Source organism: Zingiber officinale, chromosome 6A (genome assembly GCF_018446385.1).
Source record: "Zingiber officinale cultivar Zhangliang chromosome 6A, Zo_v1.1, whole genome shotgun sequence".
Taxonomy (NCBI): Eukaryota; Viridiplantae; Streptophyta; class Magnoliopsida; order Zingiberales; family Zingiberaceae; genus Zingiber; species Zingiber officinale.
This window is the reverse complement of record NC_055997.1, coordinates 129807064-129825955: the sequence shown is the minus strand read 5'-3', so window position 1 is coordinate 129825955 and position 18892 is coordinate 129807064. Positions and strand designations below refer to the sequence as shown.

Here is an 18892-nt window from a genome sequence, read left to right as displayed (position 1 = left end):
CCAGGCACATGGAAATCCAGATGGGTCAAGGTTGACCAGCCACCTGGTATTGAGAAGTCCAAGTAGGTCAAAGGATTGACCGGATACTTGGCACGAGGAGAAAAGTCTAAGTGGGTCAAAGGGATTGACCGGACACTTGGTGAGAAAGTACTAGTAAGTCGAGGGTGGCTGAATGCTAGGCATGATGTCCCAACAGGTCATGATTGATCGGATGTTGGTTTTAGGGACTTTGACTTGATTTGGCAAGTCACAAGTGAGCCGAATCGATCAACCGATCGATTGACTCATGCCCAATCGATCGGTTGATCGATTGGGTGAGTCTCGCGACAACATTTTCTCCCAATCAATTAGTGGATCGATTGGGAGGGAATCACTGTCTCACAGAACTCCTCCCAATCGATCAGCCGATCGATTGGATCGGGTGATCGATTGAGAGGCTGGAAAATCGCAAGAAGCCTTGAATCGATCGGGCAATCAATTCAGGCGATTTCCAGAGAGCACAAAGACACTCTGGATCGATCAACCGATCGATCCAAAGCCTTCCCAATCGATTGAGAGTCATTCAATCGATTGGGATCCAACCGTTGGCGCTGGATAAAGCCGTTACGAGCGTCGTCTTCAGCACTACTTCACCCGATCCTTCTCTGACACTTCACAGCAACTTCTCTGAGCTCTCACCGCCAGTTCTTGAAGGTTCTTGGAGGAAAGTGTTGGTGCACGTCCAAGTCAAGAGGTGATCTACAACAACAAGAAGAAACTAGGGTTAGGGTTTTCAGTGTAAATCTTGTAAGATTTCAATTGTATTTGATTCCCTTTCTTTCTTCTTGTACTGAGAGTGTTGTAAGGCTTCTCCGCCTTCGGTAGTTACCATAAAGGAGTGTTTTCATAGTGGAGAGTGCTCGTGTGTGTGGATCCTTGGATTAGTCACCTTTTATTCAGGTGGATACCAAGTAAATCCTTATGTTAGCGTTGTATGACAATCGTAGTTGGATGATATGACGATATGGTGGTCGTGAGGAAGATGATAAGTGAGGCACATCTGATCCACTTCCCCTCCGTTAAAATCAGAGGAGGTGGAAGTGTACCAAAAACCGTGGTCGGCAGTGGGGAGAGCAAAAGCCATGAGGATCAAGGAAGGGAATCAAAGAGGAAGAGACAAACTTATGATGGACGGAGGAAACTTAGGTAATCGTCGGAGACAGCGAAGAAGGTGAAGGAGGTGAGGAAGATACAAACGCGAAAATGATAAGGGTTGCGTCAAAGACGGTGAACCTTAAAAACCCTAGCGGCACCCCCACTATAGCTATTTAATCTGGGGCAGGAGAGAGGGGATCAATAAGGATTGTTGAATTTGAATCGTCAGAAATCACATCAAATCTCCCAGTAAATTGTCTTGTCGGATATTCTTTTCATAGGCGTATGCCACGTGGCGGAGAGATACAAGCCACATATATTAAGGATGAAAGGCGATAATCATGTTTAACAACGAGAGGCGTGTTCGTCAAAGTAAGCATTAATGGTGAGTGACTTACCCTGTTTCCAAGGTACAAGTATGGCAGTGGGATGACGTTAGAGGTAAGTGGTTGACTAGGGATCGAGCATCCGATCAGAAATTGCGAAGCACAAAAGAACACATGGCCACATTGGCCTAGTCAGTCTAGTTTGCAACCTCCTTCTACTAAACTTGAAGGGGGGACTTGTGATACGACGAATAAGGCAAGACACCCAAAGTTGAGATTAAAGTCAAGAAGGTCGGCCGATGTGGCAGTTAAAGTCAATGAGGGGTTAACATTCGGAGCTCACACAGATGCATAGCAGGCCAAGTGGTTCAGCCTATTGGACCTTTTGTCCAATCGGATCTAAAGTCCTCCCGATTTGATGAAATCCTAAGTCATCCAAGTTCAACTCAGAGCAGTCAAGTTCTCAAAGCGATCAAGTCCTTAGAGCTACCGAGCCCTCAAAGTGGCAGAATCCTTAGAGCAGCCGAGTCATCGGAAGGGCTGAGTTCTCAAAATAATTGAGTCCTCAAAGCAACCAAATTATCAAAGCGGACAAGTTCTCAGAGTAGCGGAATCCTTAGAACAGCCAAGTCCTCAAAATGGCCAAGCCCTAAAAGCAGCCAAATACTCAATATGATATACACCTCTTAGCGGACCCGACCCAATCTAAGAACGGAGTCCGATAGGATATTATGGGGAACCCATTCTGATACTATGGCGAACATTAATGGTTCATCAATCTAATAACCAAATATTCCTTTTTATCGTTTTATATAACCCCTGTCGAAGTATAGAGGAATATTTCTTGAGCTAGACTTATAGAGGCAGCGTCTACCCTGTCAAACACAAAAATTATAAGTACATTTCTAGAAAACTATGAGAATATCAGAATGATGGATCCTTTTTATAAAATGTATCGAGGTTCATGCAAAAAAATCATTAACACAATAGAGGGTCTTCGACCACATGTGCAGATACATGCGCGCAACATTAGACTCATAGCTCACTTGTCAGTTGTCATCATCCCTGTTCTCCAATTTTTTTCCCAACGTTTGTCGGATTTGAGTGTCGAAATGCTTCCGCCGGAGAGCCCTCAGTTGCTAACGTTTTCCCCTCCTATCTCTCCTCTGTAACACGCAAGCACCCTGTACCTCCCATCCACATTCTTCTCATGGTCAACCTCAACGCTATCTCACCAACGTCGTTTTTCCAGATTTTAGACAGGATGAGGATGCATTTATCACATTATAGGCGTTATTTCAGACATGTTTGAGACACGGACATTAAAAGAACGAACAAAAAAAATCTTAACATAAGCGCAACGAATTCTAATGGTTCTTGTTCAAGCAATGGTGTCTACTCCAAGGACCACAATGGATGTTTCAATGATGCAAGTGTCGTCGAGAAGAAATCCTCTTGATGGATCTTGATCTTTCCAACTTAAGAACTCACGCCATCCCCAACTGGAAATCCCTGATGAGAACAAATATTTCCCTATAAAATAAATAAGATCACACAGTCAGATAATTGCTCAATCAATTTGTAGCATAGTCAGGGAACGCGCGCAATCAAATTGTTAAAACCTGTGAGCTTCCAGTGCTTGGCGTTGTGTAGATCCAACAAGCAAAAGCTATACTCCACATAAAGACTTGTCTTGGGAGCAAGACTAGCAGCATTGTCCAAGCTCAAGAAAACAGCAAGGAAGTCTTTGTATTTGGCTAAGTTTGGATGGAGCGAGATACGCCTAGACATCAAAAATCAAAAGAACCGAATAATTATATCTTAAATATTATATGCTCAAAGCTATGATCCAAATAAAGAACAAGTTACGGAATACCAGTTGTAGCCGCCTGCAGCAAAAGCTGCAGAAATTAGTCTGATCTTCGATTTGGAAACATCCTTGATTGCCCAAGTATATATTCGAGGAGTTAGGTCTTTGTTTAGGGACAAGGATTCAAGGAATCCTTCTTTGTCTTTGTCTGATTTGCAATCAAAAGCCTCCAAGACTTGAGCTCCAAAGACGCTACGATCATTGACAAGTAGACCAGATTTTGAACTGTTGAACTTGTTCAATGCAACCTTACAACAAAATCCATGGGATTTGCTATGGAAATAGTCTTCGCCTACATAAAAAAAACAAATGAAGATAATAACATGATAATTAACTCCACCAACAAGTCCCGGTAAGAGCAACTTCCTGTATTATGATCAATTATTCTGGAACTTCAAATGTTTTGTCACCTAGCTTTTGTATGTGCTTCCCATGTAGTTGATCATACATGAAAAGCTTGTAGATTGCTTTGATCTCAGAGTTTTTTGAAGCTGCATCATCATCATTTGAGAGGTAAAGACCGAGATATTTCGCACCATCTACTTCTAAAACTGATTCCAGTCGTAACTTCCTGCAGTTAATAGTTCTTCTCTAAGATTTCTTTCACAAAGGATTTCAAAGATCTTAAATCTTACCGAATGAATAGAGAAATTACTGTTGTTTTAAATAAAAGCATTTTTCTGTGTTGAAGAACATGTGATTTGATGTGATTTGTTTTAGAAGAACATCATGTTAACACACGCTCACACACTCAAAACAAATTTAAAAAATCAGAATTACCAGTTAAAACCACAGGCTGTGAAACTCCCCGAGTAATACGTATCAGCACCTCGATTTGCAATTGTTGAGAAGCCATCAATCATCCACTTAAATGGAACTGCTCTCTCTCCTACCTTCTCTCCAACTTCCTTTGGGTTAACATATTTGGGTGAAACCATAACTTCTAGTTCTTGTAATTCTTTCACGTGTTTCTTGAATTGGATACCTAAAGCCTTTCTACTTATATATATTCAGCTAATTTCTATCATTCTTTAATTATACCATTAACTTCCTGTTGGAACTCTAAAAACCTCCCTTAGTCCAAGATTATGTTTCGGGAAGAAACAAAAAAAATTTATTCAATAAAGTTATTTTTGGTTTTATTGTCATTTAATAGTTAATTAAATTATCTTGAGAATTGTAAATTAAATTGTCTAGAAAAAGCGCATTCTTCTATGTCGTTAATGAGCTTCGGTCAGTTTGGTCTTTTAATGACCATGTGCCTGTGACACATTAGGTCAGGTTAGGCCCAACACACTAAAAAAAGTCAACCAAGCCCATCTAGATTGGCCCATTTTGACTCATACATAATTCTTTATAATTATATGTTATAATTTTATATATTCATAGTATATATATATATATATATATATATATATATAACAATGAGAAATGATATGCTACAACAACAAAAAAAAATGCGCGAAAAGCTTAAGGAATTAATCATTATATCCCACATGGTAATAAAAGGGACGAACTCTCTTACTAAAAACTCTAACTTTGCAAGAAGCGGGGAGCGGCGTATATATAAGTTTCCTGTTTCACTTTTCCAGTGTCACCCTCTTTTCCTAGGGTTTCTCCAACCCACTGCTACAATATGGCCAGCTTGCTCACCCACCATCCATTTTTGATTGGTTTCGAGATCTTTAGATGTTGATCTCCTCCTTCCTTGGAAGGACGCAAGTGATCCCAAAGACTCCTTTCGCCTCCTCCATGAGTACACAAAGCAGAGATCCGCCACCAGCAAAACTCCTCCACGGCGACCAAACCCCAAAGCTACAACTACCAATGAAGCAACGCCACCCCCAACGAAGCTACGAAGCTCCACCACAGTAGACTGAACCCTACCGCCACAACCACTAGCGAAGGGACGCCACCCCCAACCACGAAGCTCCTCGACGACCTAAGCCCTAACGCTCCTTCACCAGTGAAGCTCCGCTACTCAATTTTATCGGTTACACAAAGGGCATTTACTCCACGACCGAACCCTAAAGCCGAAGAAGGGGTCTGTACGGATTTGTTTCTTAGCACTTGATGAATCTTGATGTTATTCTTTCTGCTTCCTTTTATCCAACTACAAAATAACTAACAACATTGAACATTAAGCTTTTTACATGCCTGAGAACTTGTAATTCTTGCAACATATCATTTCTCTTCTTTGTGCTATTGTTTATTTATGTTTGCCAATAACTATTTTATTTGAATTTAGGTTGTAAAATTATTATGGAGCTAGAACTATTATTTGAAGGTGATTTTCAAGTGTTGGGTGATTCATCAATCTCAAATGCAGTTTATACTCTACAAGTTGGGATGTATTTTTCAACTAAAAAAGAAGTTCGTGATTTTTACAAATCCTATGCCCAGGGTCTTGGTTTTGATATTTCAAAGATGGGTTCTAAACAAGGAGATGATGGATAGCTAAAGTATTTTTTATTTTGATGCTCTAAAATGGTAAGAGTGCTCCTAGAGTGAAATTTCCCATTTATCCTAGATCTTGTAGAAAAATATATTGCAAAGCAAAGATTAATATTACAGTTCAGAACGATGGTGATCCTGTCCGAACCAGGAGTCAACGGACGCTGGGGATGTGGCGCTCCCTGCCGGATCCTCGAGTGCTCCGGCGAACCTGCAACAAAACCGAACCGAGAGGGGTGTCCCGGCGACGGCCCTCCGACGCTCAAGTCAGGCGAGGAATAACAAAGAGGTGGCTTCAGAGATTCAGACCAGCGTACCTCCGGTGAAGAAATGGAGACCTTATATAGACCTCTCGAAGGAGCCTGGGCGCGCCAATCAAAGCAATCACCTGCTTTCGACCATGCCCAGGTATGGGTCTGTCAGAAGGGCATCCATAAGGCCATACCGCTACTGTATCGACCTCTCCATGATGTGACGGCACGACCCTCTATCGTGAAATCTTGTGTACGGCATAATCATCAGACATGCCTTTGCTGACATCCCATATCCCGAGCCGAACGAATAGGCCGCTCGGCTAACCTTTGTATCCTCGCCCTTATCCTGGCCGAACGGACCACCCGCTCGGCCCTTTGGTTCCAGCCGGGCAGACACCCGCTCGGCCATTCAGTCCTCCCGCCTTGGCGTCGGAAACCCAAGCCTATGGCTAGGTTATCTCTGGCTCCGCTCGGACCTGCTCAACTGCTTGACGCGGTCATTACCCGCTTAGTCAGCCCTCCATCCGTCCTCAGGCTGGGACCCTTCAGGAAGTGGGTCCCCCATTCTTACCGCCGGATCACTTGCCTCCCCTTCAAGTCTAGTCGAAGGAGGCAGTGAGTCCGACTGACTGGACTATGTGTCCGAGCAGGCGGTCGTCGCCTTACCATCGCTTATAATATCCCTTGAGCCGTTCGGCCTTTATGCCAAATTCAGCCGCTCGGCTCTTCGTTTTGGATGTCTTGACGCTCAACATGGATGTTTGCTTGTCTAAATCTTCTCAAAAATCACGCAAATCCTTTTCATTAAGTCGAAGCATGCGCGGTATGGGCGCATTAATTGCGCCTGGTGATAGAGCGCCACGTGGCTCTTCTCGCGTGGCGGTGATGATCCGTACGATGGGACACCGATTGTTTTGAAATGGACGGTTAGATGATGACTTCGTCTCTCGTGACCTGCATCCGACGGACGAGGCCGACCAGCCTCGTTCGCATAAAGCCTTCGTCTTCGCCCTTACGCTGCATTCTCTGTTTAATTGCGCGTCCTCCGTCGAAGGTGCCCACGGCTGCATCGTTCCGGCTGTCCTAGTTCTTGCCTCTTGGTGGTTTTCGGCTTTCTGGTGATCCTCTCCGTTCATCTTCCCTCAGTAAGCCTCTCCCTTCCTTTCGTTCGGCCTTTCCCTTTCGCGTGGGACTCCTTTCGTCCCCTTGCTTGCGAACTTTTATCTGTCCTCCGTTTCCGAGTTTCTTTCGGCTTCCTTCTTTCTTTTTCTTGGTACTTTAGTCATGGCGAGCACTTCCGTACCCGCTGTTGATGTTCATGGTCCCTGGTATATGACCATGGAAAGTAAATTTGACGAGGAGGGCGCTCGGCGTCTTGTTCGGACGTACGGGATCCCGGACGACCATGAAATAGTTGTAGCCGACCCGACCGACCGGCCCCATAACCCGCCGATCGGTACCATTTGTTTTTTTCTGGACCAATTCCAGGGCGGCCTTAGATTTCCTACCCATCGTTTTGTTTTGGAAGTTTGTAATTACTTTCGCATCCCGCTCGGCCAACTTGTGTCGAATTCCTTTAGGCTGCTGAGCGGGGTGGTCGTCCTCTTTAAGCTGCACAGTATCCCACTCAACCCCAAAATATTCCACTACTTCTTCTACCCCAAACAATCTGAGTTGGGTACTTTTATTTTCCAAAGTAGAATAGGCTTCAAATTTTTTGAGAATATGCCGACCTCCAACAAGCACTGGAAGGAGTTCTTCTTCTATATACGACTTCCCGAGCGGCCAGCATTCAGAACCAAATGGCAGACCGCTGTGCCGACTCAGCTTCAGAAGCAATCCAGCCTACCTTCATGCGGCAAACTGGTTATCCGGTCAGCGGTACAAAATCGACCAGTTGCTTCTCAAGGGGGTGTTGTACATCTTTGGATTATCTCCCGTTCGGGCCAATCTTCCCTACCGCATGGGTAAGGACTCTTTACTCACTTCGCCTTTTTTGTCTAACTGATTTTAATTTTTTCTACTGCAGCTGAAGTCATGTGGCGCTCCAAGGCTACTGATCATCTGAAATTGAAAGTCGTGGAAATTGAGGCAGCTACCAAAAAAGAACTCACCGAGCGGGGTCTAATCCCCAGCCGCCCGGCAGATGCAGGCGAGGGGGGGACGCAGTCCGCCCCTGAAATAGAAGTTACCCAATCCGCTTCAACGGAGGTTGAGCCGGATCCTGTTTCCTCTGCTCCAGCCGAGCTGGGAGTCCCCCAGGCCGGGGGTTCACTACTGGAAGTTCGGCGGAAACGTCGAAGGGACTCCAGCCTTCCGCCGACCCCAGAGGGCGAACCACAGGCGCCGATCGAGATCGCTTCGCCAGATCGCAAGCCGTCGCAGATCAGGACCCCCGTGGCCTCGCCCATCGCACAGCCCTCTGGCTCTCCTCCACGGACTCGTCGTCGCTTACGACGGATGGGCGAGACTTCAACCATAGGGGAGTCCTCGGGCCAGGCGATTGCGGCTGAGGAAGTGTCGACCGACCACCCGACCATCAAGACTACCCTTCGATTCCCATCGGAGGAATATTTATTGTCTGCCGATCGGCCATCAAGCCCCGTTCATGAAATAACCTTGACGGGTCCGCTCGCCAAACTTTTCGAGGACGCCCAGATTCGGGTGGCCCTCATGACGCCAAAGCAGCTCGGCGATAACCACATGCAGCATGCCACTCAGGTAGGTTCATTTTTCTTCCTGCGCCATGCTACTGTTTGGTTTCTGATTTTATTATTTCACTTACAGCATTGGGCGGAGCAAATCGCCACTAGCCATCGGCTGGCCGAGCTGGAGGATCTCATGGAAAAACTCCAAGTCTCGGGGGGTCCATCGGCCGAGCGGGAGAAACAAGCCCGCGAGGCCGAACAGAAGAAGGCCGCCGACCTGGCTACAGAGGTGGCTCGACTTGAAGGATTGGTGAAGAAACGCGACGTAGACGTGAAGCGCGCCAGTAGCCGGAAGAAGCGGGCGATCGCTGATCTGGACAAGATGAAAGTTGAAGTCCGAGCCCTAGATCAGCAATCTAAGGATCTGGAAGCCCAATTAACTGCCGAACGGGATGGACGCTCAGCTGAACGCACTAAAGCGGAGGTGGACCAAAAAGTTCTCCAAGATTCACTAATTGCCTCCCGAGCGGCGCTCAGAAAGTACAAGGAGGGGGAGCCGAGTCGCCTAGCAGCAGCGCGCCAAGAATACCTCCGCTCGGAGCTGTTCGGCGAAAAGTTCGGTGGCAACGTCTCCTCAACTTTCGCCGAGGCGGTCAAGGTCACCACGGCGTACTTGAAGAAGGGTGGCCACCTCCCGGCGGAAATGCACATTCCCGCCTCCGATCTGGCGGCCATGATAGACGACATTCCGGACGGTTTCTTTAACTTCGAACACCCCGAGTGAAGAGTGTTCCTCGTCTCTATCTTGTTTTTGCGTTTCTTACGCCCAGCGCAACCTTTTGTACTTGTCGTTCGGCATGCTTTCCCTTTAATGTAATTATGTTTCTGCTTGCGTCTTCCTGATCATTATCCATAATATTCTTCTGTTTGCTGAACATTTATGCTTAGAGTCAGTCATGCTCTAAGTGTTCTCCGTCACGCGGCCGATCAGCTTAATCAGTTGACTTGTTTTCCTCGAAATCATTTAACTTCGAACACCCCGAGTGAAGAGTGTTCCTCGTCTCTATCTTGTTTTTGCGTTTCTTACGCCCAGCGCAACCTTTTGTACTTGTCGTTCGGCATGCTTTCCCTTTAATGTAATTATGTTTCTGCTTGCGTCTTCCTGATCATTATCCATAATATTCTTCTGTTTGCTGAACATTTATGCTTAGAGTCAGTCATGCTCTAAGTGTTCTCCGTCACGCGGCCGATCAGCTTAATCAGTTGACTTGTTATCCTCGAAATCGTTTAGCGCTTGGCTATGCTGTTTGCATTCAGTGAATACGAAGTATTGGCAAACTGATGGTCGATCGGACTTAATCAATTTAGTACTTGCGAACGCTCGTTATTTGGCGTCCTTAGTTTCGTCCAGTAAGCTCACAGTCGCGGGTTCGACTCTCGATCTATAACGGCGGAGCTCGTCGGAGCGGCTCTCGATCTTTAACGACGGAGCTCCCGGCGCGGATATTTATAGCCGATCGGCGCGGCTCTCGATCTTTAACGACGGAGCTCGTCGGCGCGGATATTTATAGCCGGTCGGGGCGGCTCTCGATCTTTAACGACGGAGCTCGTCGGTCTTCGGCTCGGGGATTTATATATGCCGGCTCGTCTCTCGAGGTTTATAGACGCCGGACCGTCTCTCGATCTTTAACGACGGAGCTCGTCGACGCGAATATTTATAGCCGGTCGATCTTTAATGATGGAGCTCACGGATATTTATAGCCGGCCGCCGCGGCTCTCGATACGGCTCGTCGTCGCGGATATTTATAGCCGGTCCGCGGCGCTCGATCTTTAACGACGGAGCTCGTCGATATTCCGCTCGGCGCGGCTCTCGATCTTTAACGACGGAGCTCGCCGGTATAGTCGGTCGGCGCGACTCTCGATCTTTATCGACGGAGCTCGCTGGCGATATTTATAGCCGGTCTGCGCGGCTTCGATCTTTAACGACGGAGCTCGTCGGCGGATATTTATAGCGGTCGGCGCTCTCGATCTTTAACGACGGAGCTCGTCGGCGCGATTATTTGATCGGCGGCTCTCGATCTTTAACGATGGAGCTCGCGGTCTTCGGCTCGGGATTTATAGACGCCTTCTCCGCTTCCTACGGAGGTTTTATAGACGGACCGCCTCGATCTTTAACGACGGAGCTCGCGCGGATATTTATAGCTGGTCGCGGCTCTCGATCTTTAACGACGAGCTCGTCGGCCGGATATTTATAGCCGGTCGGGCTCTCGATCTTTAACGACCGAGCTCGTCGGCGGATATTTATAGCCGGTTCTCAATCTTTAACGACGGAGCTCGTCGGTTTCCGCTCGGAGGAGCTCGACGGTCTTCCGGCGGAGGGTTTATAGACGCCGGCTCTCGATCTTTAACGACGAGCTCGTCGGCGCGGATATGGCGCCGCTCTCGATCTTTAACGACGAGCTCGCGCGCGGATATTTATAGCCGGTCGCGCGCTCTCGATCTTTAACGACGGAGCTCGCCGGCGCGGAGCCGGTTGGCGCGGCCCTCGATCTTTAACGACGGAGCTCGGGGGGGATATTTATAGCCGGTCGGCGGCTCTCGATCTTTAACGACGGAGCTCGCGGCGGATATTTATAGCCGGTCGCGGCTCTCGATCTTTAACGACGGAGCTCGCCGGCGCGGATATTTATAGCCGGTCGGCGTGGCTTTCGATCTTTATCGACGGAGCTCGCCGGCGTGGATATTTATAGTCGGTCGGCGGCTCGATCTTTAACGACGGAGCTCGTCGGCGCGGATATTTATAGCCGGTCGGCGCGACTCGATCTTTAACGACGGAGCTCGTCGGCGCGGATATTTATAGCCGGCCGACGCGGCTCGATCTTTAACGACGAGCTCGTCGGTGCGGATATTTATAGCCGGCCGCGACTCTCGATCTTTAACGACGAGCTCGCTCTTGCCTCGGGATTTATAGACGCCGCTCCCGGTTTCCTACCAAGGGTTTATAGACGCCGGACCGCCTCTCGATCTTTAACGACGGAGCTCGTCGGCGCGGATATTTATAGCCGGTCGGCGCGGCTCTCGATCTTTAACGACGGAGCTCGTCGGCGCGGATATTTATAGCCGGTCGGAGCGGCTCTCAATCTTTAACGACGGAGCTCGTCGGTCTTCGGCTCGGGGATTTATAGACGCCGGTTCGTCTCCCGGTTTCCCGGCCGGGGGGTTTATAGATGTCGGACCGTCTCTCGATCTTTAACGACGGAGCTCGTCGGCGCGAATATTTATAGCCGGTCGGGGCGGCTCTCGATCTTTAACGACGGAGCTCGTCGGCGCGGATATTTATAGCCGGTCGGCGCGGCTCTCGATCTTTAACGGCAGAGCTCGTCGGCGCGGATATTTATAGCCGGTCGGCGCGGCTCTCGATCTTTAACGACGGAGCTCGTCGGTCTTCGGCTCGGGGATTTATAGACGTCGGCTCGTCTCAGTATCACGTTGTTGGATGAAGGGGAGTCGACTACCACAAAGTTTGTTGTCCTTGTTCTCCGGAGCGGTTCTTCCCCCAAGGAGATAGCCAGTCTTACCTGTCCGACCGGGAGAACCTCGTTGCCCGTAAACCCGTAGAGGGGGGTTGTCATGGGCAGCAGCTCGGCTTGATCGATTTGTAGTTGATCAAAGGCCTTTCTGAAGATGATGTTGACCGAGCTGCCAGTATCAATGAAAATACGATGGATGGTGTAGTTGGCTATCACCGCTTTGATGATAAGGGCATCATCATGCGACACTTCAACTCCCTCAAGATCCTTGGGCCCGAAACTGATCTCGGGCCCGCTCGCCTTTTCTTGACTACAACCCACCTCATGGATTCTGAGTTGCCGGGCGCTTGCCTTTCTTGCCCTGTGTGAATCTCCTCCGGTCGGCCCACCCGCAATAATATTGATTTCTCCCCGGGAGGTGTTGTTTCTGTTCTCCTCTTCCCGAGCGGACTGCCTAGGTCGCTCATTGGACCGAGAACGATCTTCATGCCTTGGAGGGAAGCGCTGTTTGGGAGATCTCCCATATGTTCGCCGACCGGACTCTTGATGCCGCTGCCGGCGGTCGGGCGAAGGCGGTCGACGCGGGCCACCCCGTCGTACGGGATGGGTGATTGAAGGCAGGCCCCGACAGTCGCGGGTGTTGTGGGAGTCTGTATTATGGAAAGAGCAAAACATTGGGGTCCATACCCTCTTTTTCTTCATCTTTGACCGCTTGGCCGCTACCTCTTGGACCACCGGGGACTTCGCATGATGTGCCCGGGATGCCTCAACTCTTGGTCCTCTTGGTGGCTGATGGGCAGCGGGCTGCTTCCGTTCGGCATGGGCCGGACGTTCAGCATGAGTTCCCTTCCGGCGGGCAGCCTCCGCCTCTTCCACGTTTATATACTCATTCGCCCGGTGTAGCATGTAGTCGTAGTCTCTGGGCGGTTTGCGAATGAGCGCGCGGAAGAAGTCCCCTTCCACGAGACCTTGCGTGAAGGCGTTTACCATTGTCTCTGAGGTGGCTGTGGGGATGTCCACCGCTACCTGATTAAATCGCTGTATATACGCCCGGAGAGATTCTCTTGGTTCTTGTTTGATGGTGAACAGGCTTACGCTTGTCCTTTGATAACGTCGGCTGCTCGCAAAGTGATGAAGAAATGCCGTTCGGAACTCCTGAAAACTAGTGATAGAGCCGTCCGGCAACCTCCGAAACCACCTATGTGCAGATTCCGATAGAGTGGTGAGAAATACCCGGCACTTTACGCCATCGGAGTACTGATGCAAGGTGGCGATGCTGTCGAACTTCCCCAAATGATCGTCGGGGTCGGTCGTCCCATTGTAAGCTCCGATCGGCGGTGGTGTGTAGTATTTTGGTAACGGATCCCGATGTATGGCTTCAGAGAACTGTCGGTGAACCTGCTCGGGCGGTGCGTTCGCTCGGGGAGCTTTGCCCTTCCTATGATCCCGAACGGGAGGCTCATCAGATGAAGATCCTTGCTCCCCGTGAGCAGGCGCGATTTCTGGGGGAGTACGGAAGAGTGCCTGAGGGAACCCTCCTGTTGAAACATATTCTGGGCGGTCTGCTTGCGCCACCCGGCCTGCTGAAGCCGAGGTTTGCTGTTGCGCTCGCTCAGCCTGTGCTTTCTCCTTTTGCTGCGCCACTATCTTGGCTGCCCTCGCCTCGACTATAGCGTCCAACTCTTCTTGTGAGAGTGCCACGGTATGTATTCTTCCAGCCTCGTCCATTGCCTCTGCTCGGATGCAGGTGCATTCCCACAGATGGCGCCAAATTGATCCTGTCCGAACCAGGAGTCAACGGACGCTGGGGATGTGGTGCTCCCTGCCGGATCCTCGAGTGCTCCGGCGAACCTCCGGTGAAGAAATGGAGACCTTATATAGACCTCTCGAAGGAGCCTGGGCGCGCCAATCAAAGCAATCACCTGCTTTCGACCATGCCCAGGTATGGGTCTGTCAGAAGGGCATGCCATACCGCTACTGTATCGACCTCTCCATGATGTGACGACACGACCCTCTATCGTGAAATCTTGTGTACGACATAATCATCAGACATGCCTTTGCTGACATCCCATATCCCGAGCCGAACGAATAGGCCGCTCGGCTAACCTTTGTATCCTCGCCCTTATCCTGGCCGAACGGACCACCCGCTCGGCCCTTTGGTTCCAGCCGGGCAGACACCCGCTCGGCCATTCAGTCCTCCCGCCTTGGCGTCGGAAACCCAAGCCTATGGCTAGGTTATCTCTGGCTCCGCTCGGACCTGCTCAACTGCTTGACGCGGCCATTACCCGCTTAGTCAGCCCTCCATCCGTCCTCAGGCTGGGACCCTTCAGGAAGTGGGTCCCCCATTCTTACCGCCGGATCAGATGGATTATATGTCATTACTAGTATTAAACTTGAACACAATAATGCATTAAGTCCAAGGAAGTCAAGACATTTTAGATGTAATAAAGTGTTAGATTCCCAAATTAAGAGAAGTTAGAGTTGAATGATCAAACATAAATAACTTTGAATAAAAGTTTTTAATCATTTATTGTTAAAGCTGGTAGATATGAAAATTTGTTGTTTGATAAGAGAAAGTGTACTAATTATGTGAATGAAGCACAAAGATTAAGATTTGAGAATGGTGATGTAGAAGCCTTGAATAATTACTTTTGTCATATGCAAAGTAGAAATTCAAATTTCCTTTATGTGATTGACGTAGATGAAAATTTTCGCATAAGAAATATATTTTGGACTGATATAAGATGTAGGGTTGCATGTGATTCTTTTACTGATGTCATTACATTTGATACTACATATCTTACCAATAGTTATAATATGTTATTTGCTCCGTTTGTTGGAGTAAATCATCGTGTGAATCTATATTACTTTGTTGTGGTTTAATATTTAAAGAAGATTCTGAAACTTTCATTTGGTTATTTAAATCATGGTTGACACGCATGAGAGGATGAGCTCCATGAGCTATTATTATGGATCAATGCAAAACCATGGAAATTGTAATTCTTGAAATATTTTCGGGCTCTCATCATCGTTTATGTCTTTAGCATATTACAAGTTGTTTCAATATGAACTGTGAAGTTTGATGCTTTCTAACACTTCATTTGTGAAGTAAGAAGGGCCAACACTCTTTTTTGTGGTGACGGAAACTGTATATGGAAAAGAGGAAGCAACTCCAAAAGATATTTCTTTTTTGGTACAATATAGTGAGTTATAATGTCAAATAAAGTGTTTGTGTCATCTCTTTAAGTTTCGTTGAATTGTGTACAGATTTGATGTCTACTCTGGTGAAAAGAAATGTCACTATAGTTCTAGAAAATTATATTTTGGAACGATGGCATAAAGGTATTAAACGTGGATATCAAAGAATCATCAATATTTATGATAATTCGTATCATCATATAGAGGAACAACGAATATTTAAAAATCTCAATCATTGTTACAAAAAATGGGACAGCTTGGGTCAAAAAATGATGAGAGGTGCTTTGTTTTACCAGGGATATTGAAAGAAGCAAAAAAAAAAAGAATTATGGATATAAATGTATGTGATTCATTGGATGGTGATCAGGACAACAACAGAATACATGAGGAATCAAGAAATGAGAGAAACAAATTTTACAGACCACTAAAAGTAAGGTCTCGTGGACGTCCACCGACTAAACAAAAACAATCCAAAATTAAGCAAATTATGAAAAAGGCGAAGGCAAAGTCTCAGAAAAATGTTTGGTTGTATATTTGGTGCAATTTGCTTTTGGTGTTATGTTTTTGTGATAATTGATTTTACTTTTGTTAATTGTTAACGTTAAACATAAGTACATCTATCTACAATGTTCTATAGTTGATAGAAAGTAAGATGAGTTATCAAATTTGAATTCTTCAAGTATGATCAATGATCAGTCCAGTCAAAATGTAAGTTAGACGCATGAAATTTTTTAAATTTAGAATTTATCATTTTACATTTCATTTGTATATGTACTTAGAGTTAATTTTGGTAAGAAATTGGTACTTTTTTATTTAAGAGGCCATTTAAAATTAAAAAATGTGATTTTTAAATTTTGCTACTGTTGATATGATTACAATTGATAATAGTTTGTTAATACTTGTTATTCTTTTTTATAATGGACCTATATCATTTTGGAAATAATATGATGTTAAAGATGTAGAGTCCATAAGTACTATTTTTCTAGCTACCTTTTATTAAAATTATTTATGCACATTAAAAGTCCTGCATTTTCTTAGTTCTGGATTTCTATGTAGACCTAAATAAAGTCCTATATTTTGTTTGATTGCTCTTTTCATAATCCTCAACTATGTTAATCCAAGTTGTGTAAGTATCTAAGATTTTGATTGGTTTACATACAAATTTATTTTAAACTGAATTTATCAGATGTTTCTTCTATAGTGTTTAACTTTCTTTTCTTGACCTTTTATGATTCCTTCATTACTAGAATAATTTCATAGGTTATAGGGTATTTGGCAGAACACCTCTTTGCTGGGAGACAAGGGAGATTGTAATGTTGGCTCTCTCGGGAGTTGCAAGATTTATGTTGAACTTGTACTGGGTTCGTAATGTAATTAGGTTTACATGTAATATACTTCAGTAAAAGACATATTATGTTATTGATTTGATTATTTTTGGACCTTTTATGCAAAATCCAATTAGTGTAACTGGAATTTGAAATTTTTGATGGATCTGATTTATTTGAATATCATATATATTATATAGTAAAAGTGTAAGTTCACTTCCAATACACAAAACAGTCATAAATTCACTTCTCTTTCCACTCCCATACTCCTTTTGAAAACTCCTCTTTACTCAGTTCAAACCCTTGGATGCCTTCAGATGCAAGTATTTTTTTTTCCACTACCAACTAAAAGATAGTAACACAGAAGCACTTGACAAGCACTAGACAAAAGGAAATAGTTCGTGCTCAAGTTGCCTAGTGTCACAGTATATACATAGGACTTACCTGAGTTGTTATGCCAGCATCTGTACCATGAATCCAAAGTGTAGGCCTACCTTTCATGCGGTTATATCTGACAATTATGTCCTAGTATAAGAAAATTTTCATATGAAAGATCAAATTTAACTAATAATTTCAACTATAGAAATCTTTGGAGAAACTTATTATTTTCTAAAAATTTAAGTCATTGCATCAACCAAGAATAACATAATTTCATCCAACAACCCCCAAAAAAAAACCAAAAAACATTGAGAATACACATTAAAAAATTTTAAAAAAAATATTTTTCAACCGTTATTTGCTTATAGCAAATTACATCCATCATCTTAAAATCATCATAATATAAGTAAATACAACTACAGTAATAATAACTTTAAACTCCTATTCACTGAACAAATTTCATCACTCAACTTCATAATAATAGAGTTGTTCATATTCTCCAAGAGATTGCAATCAACTATACATTTAATGTACATATTAGATTTTTTTTCAATTCACTAATCTCTATCTGTAATTTTTTGTTATCCTTCTTTATATCATTAATAACGATCTTAATTCTCTCTAATAATTCTGGATCATGTCATAAGAAGAAGTCATATCCTCTTTCCTTAATATCAAAAAAAATTTAATAAAAACCGAATAATTAAAAAACATATAAATACAATTAGTTTTGAAACAATTTTATATAACGCAAGACTTACTATAAATTTTAAACATGAAAAAAATAGTCTTCCTAAATTGATTTCCTTCCATGATGTCTAGAAAGTAGCTATTAACCCATAATAATATAATATATGAGGAGTTTCACTTTGTTCATCATTCATGCGTCTTTGAGTGAAAGATGTTGATGAACAGCAAATAGACATGAATATCTGTTACTTTGTCTTGTAATTTTTTCATATTAATTAATGTAAAAAATTATCAGCAAACCTAATTGAATATTAAAGATATTGATCATAGAGTGACCAAGTAAAATATTACCCAATAAATAATTAAAAATAATAGTAAATGATAAATCACTTGGCAAAGTACCCAAAAGCTAAAGTCCGTTCAAACTAGCTAAATCTGACCATAAATACATGAACAACAAAATCTCCAATTACAAATCCGTAAAACATAGCATAAATCTATTAAAAGCAGATAAACTTTGATACACACATCAACTCTCGAAAAAAAATTGGAACTGAAAAATAAATTTGAGGAAAAAAACAAACTTAGTTCGTCACTTCTAGAGGCGGCAACGATAGAACGCTAAACTTGGACGAGACAGATAAAGTGAAAGGAATTTCTGGGATCACTTACATCCTTCTAAAGAAGGACGAGATCAATACCTAAGATCTCGAAACCGATCATAAATGAATATTGGTGGAACGGGCTAGCCATGTCGTAACGACAGTTAGGAAAATCCTAAGTAACGAGAGCACATTGGAAAAGCGAAATAGGAAATTTATATACAAGCCGATCTCCGCTGCCTGTGAAACTAGAGTTTTTAATAAGAGACTTCGTACCCTTTTTTTTCACGTAGGATAAATTATTTATTTCTGTTTTTTCTGACAACATATCATCTCTCTATAACAATAATTCATAATCATCAGCTTTTATATTAATTCAATAAATTAAGATATTGCAAATTTTAATTAATTTTGATAAAAAAAAATTATAAGATATTTCCTAAAATGGATTTTTGTCTCTTTCTAAAACGATGGACAGTTCAC

At 44.6% G+C, this 18892-nt stretch overlaps 1 protein-coding gene across 1 annotated transcript; it reads right to left on the bottom strand.

Annotated features, from left to right (window-relative positions):
- Positions 1-2841: 2841 nt before the first annotated feature.
- LOC121995329 lies at positions 2842-4268 on the bottom strand. Its single transcript, XM_042549096.1, has 5 exons — positions 4111-4268; positions 3741-3901; positions 3337-3622; positions 3083-3243; positions 2842-2993 (listed from the first exon to the last, which is right to left on the bottom strand). Exons 1-5 carry the CDS (start codon positions 4266-4268, stop codon positions 2842-2844), a joined length of 918 nt encoding a protein of 305 aa, XP_042405030.1.
- Between the last annotated feature and the right edge of the window lie 14624 nt (positions 4269-18892).